At 38.4% G+C, this 16,392-nt stretch overlaps 2 protein-coding genes across 5 annotated transcripts in view; one reads left to right on the top strand and one right to left on the bottom strand.

Annotated features, from left to right (window-relative positions):
- GUF1 (GTP binding elongation factor GUF1) overlaps positions 1-16,392 on the top strand; it is a 658,241-nt gene that overhangs the window by 589,222 nt on the left and 52,627 nt on the right. The window lies entirely within an intron of this gene.
- Positions 1-16,392, bottom strand: part of YIPF7 (Yip1 domain family member 7) — a 39,137-nt gene that overhangs the window by 22,033 nt on the left and 712 nt on the right. Inside the window, exons 1-3 of one of the 4 annotated variants that reach the window (XM_075930499.2) lie at positions 4,887-4,971; positions 3,513-3,610; positions 2,585-2,701 (exon numbers count right to left, since the gene is read on the bottom strand). In XM_075930499.2, the coding sequence (XP_075786614.2) occupies positions 2,585-2,701; positions 3,513-3,604 (209 nt within the window). In that variant the 5' untranslated portion in view covers positions 3,605-3,610; positions 4,887-4,971. Of the gene's footprint in view, positions 1-2,584; positions 2,702-3,512; positions 3,611-4,886; positions 4,978-16,392 lie in introns of those variants that run through there. The other 3 variants (XM_006111920.5, XM_075930492.2, XM_075930500.2) reach the window with 3 other exon arrangements.

The raw sequence follows: 16,392 nt of genomic DNA on the forward strand, positions 1-16,392 counted from the left end.
GTCTAACTTCAGTACCGGGCAAATTAGTTGAAACAATAGTAAAGAATAAAATTGTGAGGCATGTAGAAGAACATAATTTGTTGGACAAAAGTCAACATGGTTTCTGTAAAGGGAAATCCTGTCTTACTAATCTATTAGAGTTCTTTGAAGGGGTTAACAAACATTCAGACAAGGGGGATCCAGTAGATATAGTATACTTAGATTTTCAGAAAGCCTTTGACAAGGTTCCTCACCAAAGGCTCTTGTGTAAATTACATGGCCATGGGATAAGAGGGAAGGTCCTTTCTTGGATTGAGAACTGGTTAAAAGACAGGAAACAAAGGGTAGGAATAAATGGTAAATTTTCAGAATTGAGAGGGGTAACTAGTGGTGTCCCCCAAGGGTCAGTCCTGGGACCAATCCTGTTTAACTTATTCATAAATGATCTGGAGAAAGGGGTAAGCAGTGAGGTGGTAAAGTTTGCAGATGATACCAAACTGTTTAGGATAGTCAAGACAGAAGCAGACTGTGAGGGACTCCAAAAAGATCTCACCAAACTGAGTGATTGGGCAAGAAAATGGCAAATGAAATGTAATGTGGATAAGTATAAAGTAATGCACATCGGGAAAAATAACCCCAACTATATGTACAGTATCAGGGGGCTAATTTGGCTATGACAAATCAGGAAAGAGATCTTGGAGTTATCGTGGCTAGTTCTCTGAAAACTTCCACACAGTGTGCAGTGGCGGTCAAAAAGGCAAATAGGATGCTAGGAATTATTAAGAAAGGGATAGAAAATGAGACCCAGAATATCTTACTGCCCCTGTATAAAACTATGGTACGCCCACATCTTGAATACTGTGTACAGATGTGGTCTCCTCACCTCAAAAAAGATATTTTGGCCTTGTAAAGGGTTCAGAAAAGGGCAACTAAAATGATTAGGGGTTTGGAACAGGTCCCATGTGAAGAGAGATTAAAGCGACTGGGACTTTTCAGTTTAGAAAAGAGGAAACTGAGGGGAATATGATAGAGGTATATAAAAACATGAGTGGTGTGGAAAGGGCGGATAAAGAAAAGTTATTTATTAGTTCTCATAATAGAAGAACTAGAGGACACCAAATGAAATTAATGGGTAGCAGGTTTAAAACTAATAAAAGAAAGTTCTTCTTCACACAGCGTGTAGTCAATCTGTGGCGCTCCTTGCCAGAGAAGGCTGTGAAGGCTAGGACTATAACAGAGTTTAAAGAGAATCTAGATAATTTCATGGAGGTTAGGTCCATCAAAGGCTATTAGAAATGGTGTCCCTGGCCTCTGTTCGTCAGAGGCTGGAGAAGGATGGCAGGAGACAAATCGCTTGATCATTGTCTTCGGTCCACCCTCTCTGGGGCACCTGGTGCTGGCCACTGTTGGCAGACAGGCTACTAGGCTAGATGGACCTTTGGTCTGACCCAGTAAAGCCATTCTTATGTTCTGTTATAATATCTGAATGTATGTTTTTCTTAAACACTTGTAGAAAGTTCTAACACTATGTGATTAAAATCAGTATTAATAACACAAGGCCCAATTATTCCCTATTATTAGCATACAGTCTATTTGTATTCTTATAGTACGCAAATAAGGGTATGTCTACACTGCAGAGGTTTTTTTTGGGAAAACGGCTATTTTTCCAAAAAACACTTCACTTACATCCACACTGCAATTGCGTTCTTTCAACAAAAAGCTGAAAGAACGGAGGGGTTTTTCCAACAGCGGTAAACAGAAAGAAGCCTGCAGTCTAGACGTAAGCTAAGACTAAACCATCGTTGGACTTAGCATTGCCAGAGACCTAATACTTTAGATAGAGAAGACAGACAAAAGGTAGGAAAAAGCCATGTTGCTGACATGGAATGAAGTCCAGAGAGAATAAAGTGAATGGCTGAAAGCCACCCAGGAGGTAAGTGGCAGAGTTGGGAGCTAATCACATATCCTCTGATCCCCAGTGTTAACTCACAAACCATTTTTATTCCCTGTGGTTTTCAACATGAAGGAAGCTTGATCCTTGGACTGCTTGTGCAGAGCGAGAGGATTAATTGTTTCACTGGCATCATTCCCATTTAGCTGAAACAGTGTTGAGGATATGCTGCTGGTAGAATGATTGGCTGACAGCATCAGGGAATGGGCTTGATGGTGGGGGTCCCAGAGGTGTTGGTGGCTAGGGGAAACCAAATGAGTTGTGCAGTCAGGCAGCCCAAAGGGAATGTACGGGGGAAGTGTCTCTGGACTACCCTGGCCTTAAGTGATCACCCTGCCTATAAATTTGCTAATTAAGGGGCTGTGAGCAATATCCCATCTATTATGACAGCATCATTTTTGGAAAATTCAATAGAACTTCCCAGAGGTTTCCTTTATCCAAGCCCCTCCCGCTAGGAAAGAGTAAATAGTCCTATCTGGGAGAGGGCTAAAGGGGATGTTCTCTGTCTTTCTATTGCTATTGCATCCATAAAACCTTAAATGCCACTGAACATTTTGACATTATTTCTGGCAATTCTACTTTGTACTTTGTTGCTAAATTAAAACCCTTTTTTCAAAAATAAATCAATATTTTCTTTCTACAGGGAGTACTTACTTTTGGCTTCCATAAAGATTTTCATGGACTCCCGAATCACTATAACCTTGTTCTTGAATATCAGTGGCATAGTTAGATGGATAAAAGTCTGATTCAGATTGCTCAAAGTTTGACATTCTGGAAAAAAAATATTTATAAGACTAATGAATTAATATCCATTAAAGTAAATACCTATTTTTTTAGAAGGACTAAATTGAAATAACAAATGGTAAAGTCTAGAGCACCAAACTTAGAGATGTAGTTTCTCTGGGTAAGCTAGCATTAATTTGAAGTGACAGAAATAAATTGAATTTGAGCTCACTTTTGGTATCACCACAGAAATAATTTCTTGCCTGCCAGCTCTCATGTGTGTTAGTGAGTATTACTTTAAAAACATATGGAGATGAAAACAATTGCTAATGCTGAAGAAATCTAACATGACTGTCTGCCTGACAGTATTATCTAAAGTAACTCAGTAATTAGTCAACTTCATAGTCAGCATCTCAGTAAACATTGGTTGAAAGGGGTTCATTTTCCTATTTAAAACAAAATGATGGCCATGCCTGAGACTTTAATAGTAAGATGAGCTATTGTTTTTTTTAAAAAAATCAGTGGTTTGGGAATGGAAGACAATGGCTCATTGACTTATGGCCAGAAGGGATCATCATGATAATCTAGTTCAAGGGATCTCAAAGTGCCACCTGCGGATTGAGGCTCAGAGTCCTCCCACCTTGTAGCAGGGAGCCCGCACTAGCGCTTCAGCACCATGGCCCTCCTCTACAAGGTTGGAGTACCCGAACTGACTTCCTGCTATGGGGTATGGGGATGGGGAGGAGCCCTGACCCTTACGGGCCAGATGCAGTTTTCAGGGCAAACAAGTGGTTCCATATGCTGCCGTTCCTCCCAACCTGTACCCTCCCTCGCACACAAACCCCCAGAAGAGGCAGACCTGAGGGCAGTCTTGAGAGAAGCTGGAGTTCCTAGAATGAGAGGGCTGACAGGACGGGAGGACAATGACAGAGACACCACCAGAGAAGGCATCAGCAGCTGGAAGAGATAATCCCAAGAATCGCCAGGAGGAGGCACCACTAGCACTGAATGGACCCATGGAATGGGGCCATGTCATATTTGTTCTGTAAATTGTCTTTCATGTTTATGGCATTATGGAAATTAAATACAATATTCTACACACTGCTCATGTCTTGAATTAGTAAGTCGGTAGCATTCTCAAATTTGACTGAGGTGCTTCCTCGCTCTATTTACAAGTAATGATGGTCCCACATACTGGTTCCAAACCTTCCACTCCTAGTCACATATGTAATCCCATCTTCTTTATTGGGCCCACTACAAGATTAAGGACTGAGTCCTTTATGTACAATTAGAATGAATATGCTGTTACCCAATGACTGGCAAATACATTCGCCCTTGTGCAGCTTCCTGAAATCTTGCAGTTCTTACTCAGAACTGCATTAGTTCTGCTGCATCCAGGGACTTAGGCAACGCAGAGCCAGTAAGTGAACCGAATTTTCTTCAAATGTGTAGATGAATGTACTAATTTGGCTAGCAGTCTAGAAAATGCCAGCATTTACGGAGTTAAACTCTTTCAGAATATTTATAGAAGTTAAGCAGTTTGAGTCATAACCATGACCATGTCTAATTTGTTTGACTTCATACTGGCTTTTAATGTTTGATTTAGATTCTGTATTATTTCTGCACTCTTCACTTTGTACTGCTTTCTTCTGCCATCCTGCAATCCTGATTCAAAAATTTTCAACTAAATTACAATTGCTCCCTAGGCTTTACATATATCAAGCACATCCTGTTCACAGAAAAGCACTTTACCTAAACATCTTAATAAAATTAAAATTTAAAATATTGTTTTATGCATATGGCATATTCAAAAGTTTCATATTACATCCCATAATCAGACTACTCTACAAGAACCTGATTCCTTCGTTTATCAGAATCATTTAAAGTAACAATCACACCAGTCTTTTCTTAACACAAAACAAATCACACAATAAAATTGATTTTATGTTTTGTAATTTGAGTACTACATATTTATTAGAAATTTGACACTAGCTCTGAGTTATGCTCAATAAAAATTAGAAGCTCAAATGTAACATATCTTATTAAAATTTAGAATATTTAAATTAAATGTTCTTTCTAGCACATCTTATGCACTGAGATTCTTTTCACATTCCTCTGAAGTATAAAATAACTTCACAAGCCATTATTTTTCATAGTATACTAAAATGTGTGTATTACACAAGGTGTAAACTCAATTTCTGAAACAGTTTGAAGCTAAATGTAGGCTACATACCTCTTAATATATTAAGTAAAAAATCCTCTTGTACACTGAACTTACATGTTGGAAAAACAACTATGATATCCTATTGCATTAACAGATGATCTTGTGCTATTTATAATGTTCTAAATTTATCCTTTGGGCAAATGCAAATGACTGAAAAGAACCTGTCAGTATCATGGACAACATTTAATACCACATGCAAGGGTTCACTAACAGGAATACTTAGCAGAAAAGATCAGCAATCACTGAATAAAAAACGTTCTAGGCTTTTAAAATACAATTTCAACCTAAACTATAAAATATTCAGGATAAAGGTTCTGTTTTTTTACTACACGATTATATAAAATTCAGTAAAATGAAGTTCTCAACCAAGCCTCCAGGTGCTACTGTAATAGTTATAATAAATAGCATGCATATAACTTTCATAAATGCTGAATAAATGAATATACATGGATGTGTGTTCTGACTGCTGAGTGCCACAAAACTTCTAGTATGGTAAGGATTTAAAAATAGGATACTTCAGCAATTCCCACATATAACTCTTGAATGGCATGCATTTTAGGATCAGATACTTAACCAGTCTTAACAGTCTCTGTCTTTCTTGAACCATTTACCTGATTGTGTCTTGAAGAGCACTTGGCCTGATTAGAGAATGGGACATTAAATGAGATGTATTACTGGGTCATTAATCCATGCCTCAGGTGCATTTCAAACTATTCAAGGCTAAAGGCCAGCTTACTTCAATTCCACAAGAGGTGTATTAATGGTCCATTAATATGTGCCCTACAGTGCTTTAAAACTAGCATATTTATATAGGTGCCATTTCATTTTTTTAAAAGAAAAATATGGTCATATTAAACTTTCACTGCATATATGCCTACAGAAAAAAATAGTTGAGAGGTGAAGGTTAGGAGAAAGTAAGAGAAAAATATAATATCAGTTTCAGCTCATTAAAAATGGTTTCAAAAGTAATTTAAATTTTAATAATTATGAGGGTTTTTATTCAGGGCTTGTCTACATTGTCTCAGAGTTCAGCTTGTAGGAGAGTGAATAGCAGTGCGCACCAAAGTACAGTCCTGTAAGTGCACTGCGTGGATGCTACAGATGTGATCTAAAAGATTCCTAGTTTAAGTAATCCTTAAACAAGGAACTCACAAGTAACTGTGAGTGAATAAGGATCCTTTTAATTTTTGCCTCCACCATCCACGTGAGGGAGTTACAGCACAGGGCAATTCACACTCCCAGGCTATTTCACACTCCCAGGGCAATTCACACTCCCAGGCAATTCACACTCACACTACAAGATTTTGGCGCAAAACCTGGCAGAGTGTCCACAACACAAGTGCGTTTTTGCGTAAGAAAATCGACAGAACAGAGGGTTTTTGAGAGTAGAATTATTCCTCTCCCCACAAGGAATAATGCCTTTTTGTGCTACAGCTTTTGCGCAAAAAGGCAGGCATGAACGCTGGAGGGGGTTTTGCGCAAGAAACCCCTATTGCAATGTTTCTTAAACTGACTCCGAGGCAGTCAGAGGTGTGCCACGGAGACCAACAGAGTTCAAAATGACCTCCCTTACAGGGACAGACGACCTTTTTTTCTTCTTCTCGATAACTTTTCCCTGACCCATTTTTTTGTCAATAACCTCCCCCCCCTTTTTTTTCCTCAACAAAAAATCCTTGGTGTTCCTCATAAAAAAAATTAGTGTTTGGTATTCCTCGGTCCTAAAAACTTTAAGAAATACTGCCTTATTGGAAAAAGCACAGGTGCTCTGATGACCATTCTGTGAATGGCCATCAGAACTTTCTTGCACAAGAGTGTCCATGCAGTGTGGATGCTGTCTTGTGCAAAAGCACATCGCTTTTGCAATGTGCTTTGAGGTCTGGATACTTTTTTGTACAAGAAGCTTTTGCGCAAGAACTCTTCCACAAAAGGCTTCTTGTGCAAAAACCCTTCAGTGTAGACAAAGCCACATAGTCTGAACTGTGGAGCAGTGTAGGCATTGCCTTTCTGGACGTCCCTTTTGTGCTGCTCAGCTCCTTTTCTGCCCTTGGTGCACGAATAGCATTCACTAGAGCTTCAACTGGCAGCAAAGTGTCTTTTCAGTTTCAGAGCAAAACAGTAAAAATACAGAGCAAAACAGTAAAAAAGTGAATAGGAATGCTCCAAACTTTGGTAGCATGGACTTGACTCTTTTAATATCTAGTTATTTTAAGAAAATGTGTTGTGATCTATTTTGTTAAACAGTTCTTTATCATCATCTGTTAGGGCTGCAGCAATGCTCCCAAAATGAGCTGTTTTCCAAAGACAGTGACAGATAATGCAATCTAACCAACATTTGTTATTGTCTGCTTGTAGGAAAGTCACCAATCATAGGTCAACAATCATAATCTTAACACAATTGAGTGAAGGAAATCTTTGCTTAAACTTTCTCTGGAAAAAAAAAAATCCAACAACAGTGTTACAAGAATCAAACTGCTCTAGACAGACAGGATCCTTCAAGTCATCCCTTTGAAATATCTCTAATATTTATATTTCCCTCTTTAGAATGTTCAAAAGCATTTCCTTTACTTGCAACTCATATCTTGGATTATCAGCAGTATGAGATTATAATTGCCTGCCACTCTACCATTGGATAAATCTAGCTGTGTAACACAATTTACTCAAGAGGAAAGCAATTAAAATAAGGATTAATGACCTTGACCTGATCTGTGCCCGAAGGGAATTAAATGGAAATAGCAGGGAACATGGATTTTATTCCTTCACACATGGATCATATGCACTCATAGATTACTGATTTGATCGTCCCAAATGTCCCACACAATGTGACCCCATTTACAAGCAACAAAATGAAAATTTCTGACCATATCGTAATTTATTTATCATTTGTGTTTCCATTTCAAACACAGAGGGACTAAAGAAAAGAATAACAATACTTTCCTCTTCCAATAACTTTGGCTGGTGAATTACTTGAAAGTTGTATTTAATCATTAGGTATAGTGACTATATTATAGAAACCAACGTTCAGTTGTCATAAATTTCAGACACTGTTTAGTTAATTTATGTTTTTCTCTCAATACATAGAAGGGGTACACAGAGAGAGAGGAATAATATAATTTGAAGAGCAAAGCTATTGGGACCAACATGCAAAAATGTTGCTGACAAGTTTCTGCACCAGAGTTGTAGGATTGATAGGGTACTACTAAATGCATACATATGCAGTCACCAAGCATGGCTATTGATAAACAAACTACCATTAACCAGTCCAATGATCATACACTTCCATATCAAAAGTGACTGGCCTCTTGCCTTTGGCTACTCCATATGAACATGTCTCAGTTCGTTTGTCCTTTTCCTTCACTGCTACCAACTCAAAGTTAGCTATTCCTCAAGGATCAGGATCAATTGCAGCCAGACAACACCACCTGTGAGATTCATGACTTTGTAATATTCCCCATCTTTTTCTTTATGACATCATTTATCTTGTATCTCATTGATTATTAGAAGCCCTTCCTGTAGCATTGACAGCAAGTGAACGAACTCCCTATATTGCTCTTTTCACATATTGTGTGCCACCAGACCTATTCAGAAAAGAATATTCATTTTATTTATCTCCTTCACCATGAAGATGTTGCACTCATAACTAAAACTGAGATTTCTACACTTCCCCGTCTCTGAATTCTTTTCAGTTTGATGGAACACAACTGGTAGAGAACCATTCTGGATTGTTCTTGAATTCCTGCAGGGAGAGTATTGTGCAACAATGGATTCTCTGAGAGGCCAAATGTATGCAGAGCCCTGGATGCTTGCTCCATATGCTCTTTCACTTACTGGGTGTGTCTAAACTACATGCCTCCGTCGACGGAGGCATGTAGATTAGCCAGATCGGCAGAGGGAAATGAAGCTGCGATTAAAATAATCACGGCTTCATTTAAATTTAAATGGCTGCCCCGCTCTGCCGATCAGCTGTTTGTTGGCAGATCGGGGCAGTCTGGATGCGACGCGCCGACAAAGAAGCCTTTCTTGATCGGCACAGGTATGCCTCGTGAAACCAGGTTTACCTGTGCCGATCAAGAAAGGCTTCTTTGTCGGCTCGTCGCGTCCAGACTGCCCTGATCTGCCGACAAACAGCTGATCGGCAGAGCGGGGCAGCCATTTAAATTTAAATGAAGCCGCGATTATTTTAATCGCGGCTTCATTTCCCTCTGCCGATCTGGCTAATCTACATGGCTCCGTTGACGGAGGCATGTAGTTTAGACGTACCCACTATGACCTGACACGTATAGGTGCTGCAAAGCTGTGGGATCTAAGCAGAGTTTGCAACAGCAGCATGCAATGTGTTTACATCTTTCACTAGGAAATTGCATCATTGTTTCACAGCTAAAGACATTGTCATACAAACTTTTATGTACAGCTTATGACAGTGATTCTCAACCTTTCAAGACTACGATACTCCTTTCAGGAGTTCAATGTGTCTTGCATACCTCCAGGTTATACCTCTCTCAAAAAGTTCTTGCTTATAAAATTACACATACAAAAGAGTCACAGTGCACTATTACTAAAAATTGCTTACTTTCTCATGTTTACCATATAATTATACTAGAAGATTTATTTGGCATTGCTTGGGTCCTTAATTCAAATAAGTTTTGTTTTTCTTCATTTCAATCATTGTTCTGGTCTGCTTCCTAAGTGGCAGGACAATGACTATAGAACTTCTTGCCAGTAGATGTCAAATTGATCTCAGGCCTGAATTTGTTTATGACTATGCTACCTTTTAAAGAGAGAATAGTATCTGTTATAGTGTCCAAAGAATAGCACCTAAACACAATATTACTGACCTCCCCTCCCCCAATAATATAAAATCTTACCATTTATACTCACACACTTCGCTATAGTAGAAAGAAGCACATAATATCATTTTCTCCAGAGACTTGTTAATCTTAGATATTGGGAACCATGGTGACAGGCATTTTAGAAATACCTAAAGTAGATAGATCTGTAGATTAAATTAATACAGGATGCATCACAGAGCAGACCTCTGGCATCTTCATGATACAGCTTCAGGCCTTGCATACTGCTGATAGTAATGATACTCAAAAGAACAATAGCCCAGCAGAAATGTTTGCTTTCGCTGAAGGACAGGTAATTACAATCAGTATGTTCACTGACTGAGCCATCACTTCTAAGGTTTAATATTAAATGGAAATTTGAAACAGCAGCATCCATATTGCACAGTGAAATGAGATTCATATTGTAGAAGATGTTTTCATTTTGTTGAAGATTCTGTGCAGCAAACTAGAGATCTCCTTACCAAAACATTTTTAACAGATTTGGTCCTCAATTTCTTCAGCTGCAGGGCAGTCTATGGTGCTGTCACTTTATTAATTAATGCTCTCTGAAGCGGGATGTGATAGGACTATTAACTTTTTTTAAAAATATTTATTATTTGTGTAATAAGGCTCCAAAATTTTTTATAAGTTTGACATGTATCTATTAAGTGGCTAAAAGAATTGGCATCTGATAGATAGGGATGGTTTTGTGGTCTTTAAACAAGATACAAAGTAGTATTGTAATTCAGGCCCTGGAAATGAATTTCCTATAGTGCTGAGCAAATAAATTGACTTGTCTACCTCACTTTCTCCATGGCTAGGTCTACATTGGCCCCTTTTCCGGAAGGGGCATGGTGATTTTTGAAATCGCAATAGGGAAATGCGCGGGGGATTTAAATATCCCCCACAGCATTTAAATAAAAATGTCCGCCGCTTTTTTCCGGCTTTTAGAAAAGCCGGAAAAGAGCGTCTACACTGGCCCCGATCCTCCGGAAAAAGCGCCCTTTTCCGGAGGATCTTATTCCTACTTATTTGAAAGTAAGTATTTCAAATAAGTAGGAATAAGATTCTCCGGAAAAGGGTGCTTTTTCCGGATGATCGGGGCCAGTGTAGACGCTCTTTTCCGGCTTTTCTAAAAGCTGGAAAAAAGCGGTGGACATTTTTATTTAAATGCCGCGGGGGATATTTAAATCCCCCACACATTTCCCTATTGCGATTTCAAAAATTACCATGCCCCTTCCGGAAAAGGGGCCAATGTAGACGAGCCCCATATGTAATAGCTGTACTCTTTCTCACAGCTTTCTTATTGTAACACTAACACGTAACTGATAATCAACAAACAGCACATAACTTAAAGCATACAAGTTTTAATAAAGGAAAGGATAAGAACAAGCTAAAATGATTCTATTATAAGTACATTGAAATAATATTTCACTCCTTAAATGCTCAATTGTCTGGTTAAGGAGCTCAACCCTCACCCCAAACTCTTAATTCTATATCTTCCCTATCCTCAGGATTATTCATAATCCTGCTAGTTTTACTATTTGTTTTCCTTTCACCATTCTCTAGCAGTAATTCAGTCTCTGGACTGACCTACCTATTACTTCTATCAATGACTCTAAAAAACAGAACTAAAGGCATGACGTTTTTTTATAGTTTCTTATTTTTAACTAGTCCTTAGAAGAGGCTGCATTCTTTCCCCCATCCCTATTTGTAACAGTAAAAAGATCTACCCAAGCTAGTCAGACTCTAAAGCATCTACTCTAAAGTTAGTTTTAGAAATTTGAATTTTTTTCTGGGGGGAAGCAGAGGCAAGGATAAACATTAAATTAAATTAAAATAATAATAGCAATAATAAATAACTAAAAATGTTTCATACTTAACCATTAGCTGTTTTTCTTAATAACACCTATAAACAAGAGTATAACTCACATAGACCTAATGAACAAAGTTCTCATTTCAGTTTTTTCAAAGTTTGGGAATGTTCAGATCCTGGATTTTGGTTTATTGCCATGTCTTCTATATAAGACAATTTACTTTGTTAAAGTTCTGATTCCCTATGTACCACACCATATGCATCACTTGCAAAATATCTGTAAGTTTTAGAACCTCCCTGAAAGATGAATCTGATAACACTAAGGTGAAAATTCATTTTAAAATGTCACTATGCAAAAGAGGATACATTCCCTCTAAAATTCTTCTCCTCCATTACTGGTCAAATAGTCTCTTCAATATGCTGTTTGTTAAACTGAAGCAGGTATAAATAAGTTTGAACTATTTAGAAATCATAGATCCAGGAGACTGTGCCAACACTCATCAGGCACACCCAAATACTTTGAACCAATTTTAAATGAAACTGGTTAGGTCATATAAAGCCACTAATTAAACTTTATATCCTAAGAACTTAATTTGGCTTCTGGGGGAAAAAATAGCCTTCCAAATGGCTGAGTAGGATGTGCTAGAATTATGAATACTGGAAAGTAAATTAGAAAATAACTCTGATATGCTGATATTCCACCAAATGGACCGTGGAAGATGAATGCTACGTAACAAGAGTCCTTCCTGACCTCTCCTTTGTTTATCAAATATCTGATTGTCTTAATTTTCGCTGGTGCATCCAAGAGGAACTTTGATATCTAAAGAGTAAAGATTCTGCATTTAGGGATATTACCAGGGCTCCACAATTATGGCAATCTACTCGCCCGTGGCGAGTAGATTTTAGCCCAGAATGGTGCCGCAGCGCAGTCTGCGCATGCGCAGCGTGCCAAACCATGCGGCTGGCGAGTGGGGCTCGCTGCCGCTTGTCAAGCCCTGGATATTACAATATCTGTTGATGGTCTCCAATGTGAGAACTTGGGAAAGTTCTTTTATTTATAAGTAGCTAAGGCTACGTCTACACTGCAGCGCTATTCCGCGTCTTTTGTGAGCGCCCATTATTTCAAAATATAAACCTCATTCCATGAGGAGTAAGGGACGTTTCGGAATAGTGATTTATTTTGAAATAAGTGCTGTGTAGACAACACAAAATTTCGAAATAAGCTATTTTGAAATAACATCAAAATAAGATATGCAATTTGCATAGCTCAAATTGCGTAGCTTATTTCAAGCTATGGGTCCAGTGTAGACGCATCCTAAATGACAATCTCATCCTGGAACTCAAGAGATTATGCCACACCCCGCTTTTCACATATGTTCACTATTCTCATTGACTTCCTTTAACTCAAGGTGGCATATTCATGCTGATCTCCATGATAAAAGACTTACAGACTTGTCTTGCAAATTTCCACTCATTTACCTTTCATAATGATAACTGGGTTATAAAAATCACGGCAGCACACCACGACATATCCTCCCCCACCTTCCATGGCTCTGGTCCTATGATCTTATCCTACCACAATGCCCTTTACCCCCAAAAACTTACCCAACAGCCAAGTCGTTGGTGCTGGGATAGGTGAGTCTCACATTGCATTCTTCTCTTTCTGCCACAAAATGTTCTGTTAGGATGGCATTGACATCTATCCCCACACTCCAATAACTTTTGGGTGTGGTTAATGTCCTACTAAGATGCCCAGGGCAGTTCACATCTTCCAGAGTGACTGTTTCAGGTTGGTTACACTCATGTTTTCAAACATATCTTCACAACCACAAGTGTTAGAGAACTTACCTGTTTTTTTTAAATGAAAGCTCACATTCTTAACTTCACCACATGACTCCAGAAGCTGGGGCTTTAGCACAGGTCTATATTATCTATACTGTATTCTGGGCCTGCTGATAAATATACCTTTTACATTGATCATGAAGCATCCCGCCTTTAATCCCTAACCTAAAATATGGCAAGAAAGTGATTCTGTGTGGTGAGCCTTACATTTTAACTGGAAAGAACAGGAATAATTAGACTTACTGATTGCCACTTTGTGTGCTTTGAAGCAGCGCAAAATTGCAAAGCAGCTTCCAAAGCATCACTTTCCAAATAGATTTATTGAACGCTTCTTGAAGCACAATTTATTGAGAGTGTCCTTTATTTCCTATTAATCAAAGCTCATCAAACCAAGGGTCTTGATCCAGAGGGGTGTGCCTCTGTAAAAGAGATTTTTAAAGTGGTCCTTTAGCATTCCACCTACCCATATATTAAGAATTAGAAATGAATGCTAGTGCCTTGTCTCACGTGCTGCTTGGCCAGTTTTCTAAAGCTCAAATTCAGTAGTTGATTCTTCCTTCCTTCCTTCAGTCAAAAGGTATATTTTCTCCCCACCTTAATTCAGCTCCTTGGCAATGCTGCTTAAAGCCTATGAATGTGGATTTTGGTGAAAGGGGGATTTCCCCTTGACTGTTACGTCACTTCTCAGTAAATTAGTTCAAGTTATCCTTATGCCAGCCCAGTTGTTATTTTGAATAGCTAACATTTGATGTCAACTCATTCTGTGAGTGTTAGTTGTAGAGAAATCACTTTCTTCTGTGCTCAGCACTAGTGATCCCATGGGGAGAGAACAGAATCCGTTGCTATGGCTTATTAGAGAGAGACAAAGAAACCCATTGACAGATTAAAAAGAAAAGTACTTTTCTTTTTACTGGCATCCTGGAGACTATTTCTATTTTTCACCTTCTTCATCTCCATAGTCTCACAGTACCATTGCAGATTGCTCCCAATGCTTGTATCTGACTGAATTGAAAGTGGCATGTTTTATACTATTCTTAATGGATACTATCTGTTACTGATCTGCTTCTTGTTGTGTATTCACCTATATTATGCTAAGCAATTTTGACTGCATTTAATAAGCTTGTACATTACCATCAGGGGAAAAACTTGTTTACTTTTTATGTTATGTACCACATTACAATATGCTCTTTTATCTCATATACTCTTTGAGTAGTTGCACTTGTGGGTATTTTGTGGATGAATAAAATTACTGGCTTATGTAAATGCTTACTCTAGGAATTTGGTTAACAGATAAAAAACAATACATTACACTTCCTGTCAAACCTGAGGTAATTCAGGACATGACAGCATTTCATTTAGGAGACAGATTTGCTTCTGTTGCATTCAATTGCCTATATTTCATGAAAATGAAATTGCACTGATGAGCACAAATTGAATGCTAATTAATATTAAACTCTTTGATAGCGTTTCATTAACCCTTTGATTCAAAAAATTGACAGTCTTTTCAGCATTTCATCAATGTGTAGTTGCATGAAACATTTACCTTGTAAATTACCTAGGAAATTAAATCAATGTACTGTATATTTGCATTACTTGGTATGGAGCTAATTAATCCTAAATGTTATGAGTTTTACATTTTAAATCCCAGTGATCAAAAAGTACCTACATTTTTTAACATAATTTGCTGCTTTCATGTTATTTAACATAAAGTAATTTGCATAGACAAGTTTTATTCACGGTACTTTCATATCCCAAACAATGGCGAATGCAGTACACAGTGAACTAACTGCTGTGGAATGCACATCAAATTTAAAGAACCTAAATTCAAGCAATGTACCACTTGGTCATTTATATTTAGGGAAGCATTTTGCTATCTGATAAACAGTTCAACATTGTTATTTTCCTTTTGAATGGGGGATATTTTTGTTATCTTATTCATGGCTTGTGTGTTGCTATATTATGACTGCGTATTAACTGTCATTAACATTGCCTATATATTATATCATGAGTTTTCATGGGCACAGACCATTTCTTCAGATGACCAGAGTGTTGTATGTCCGGTTATCTGAAGAAGTGGGCTGTGCCCACAAAAGCTTGTACATATTTTGTTAGTCTTTAAAGTGCTACCAGACAATTTGTTATTTAAAAAAAAAAACGACCAGGAATCCTGTGGCATCTTATATTCTAAGGGTGCATCTAGACTGGCATGATTTTGCACAAAAGCAGCTGATTTTGGGCAAAATCTTGCCGCCTGTCTACACTGGCCGCAAGTATTTGCGCAAAAACACTGACTTTGTAATGTACAAAATCAGTGGTTCTTGTGCAAATATTCCGATGCTCCCGCTCAGGGCTAAGCCCTCTTGCGCAAATATTCTTACGCAAGGACACCAGTGTAGACACCCACGTTAATTACTTGCACAAGAAAGCCTGATGGCTAACATGGCCAGTAGAGCTTTTTTATTTATTTATTTATTTTTATTTTTTATAATGGAGATTGCCTATCTCCTAGAACTGGAAGGGACCTTGAAAGGTCATCGAGTCCAGTCCCTTGCCTTCACAGCAGGACCAAGTACCATCCCTGATGAATTTTTGCCCCAAATCCCTAAATGGCCTCCACAAGGATTGAACTCACAACCCTGGGTTTAGCAGGCCAATGCTCAAGAGAGCGCAAGAGAACACAAGAGAGCGTCTACACTAGCACGGATGCTTTTGCGCAAAGGCACATGCCAGTATAGACAAAATCATGCCAGTCTAGATGCAGCCTAACAGATTTATTGGAGCATAAGCTTTCGTGGGCAAAGACCCATTTGTCAGATGCATGTAGTGGAAATTCCAGGGGCAGGTATAAATATACAGGCATAAGAAAAGAGTACCAATCAAGAATAAGGCTACATATAATGAGGTATCAGGTGGTTCCTCAGTTTCCTTGAGAGTGTATGGCATAATCTCTCACCATAGTCTGTGCAGTATGTTGATTGCAATGGCTTTTTCACCTTCAGTCCATTTGGTATGATGTCCATGGGTTTGCATTTGG

Source organism: Pelodiscus sinensis, chromosome 4, assembly GCF_052426305.1.
Source record: "Pelodiscus sinensis isolate ZL-2025 chromosome 4, ASM5242630v1, whole genome shotgun sequence".
Lineage (NCBI taxonomy): Eukaryota > Metazoa > Chordata > Testudines > Trionychidae > Pelodiscus > Pelodiscus sinensis.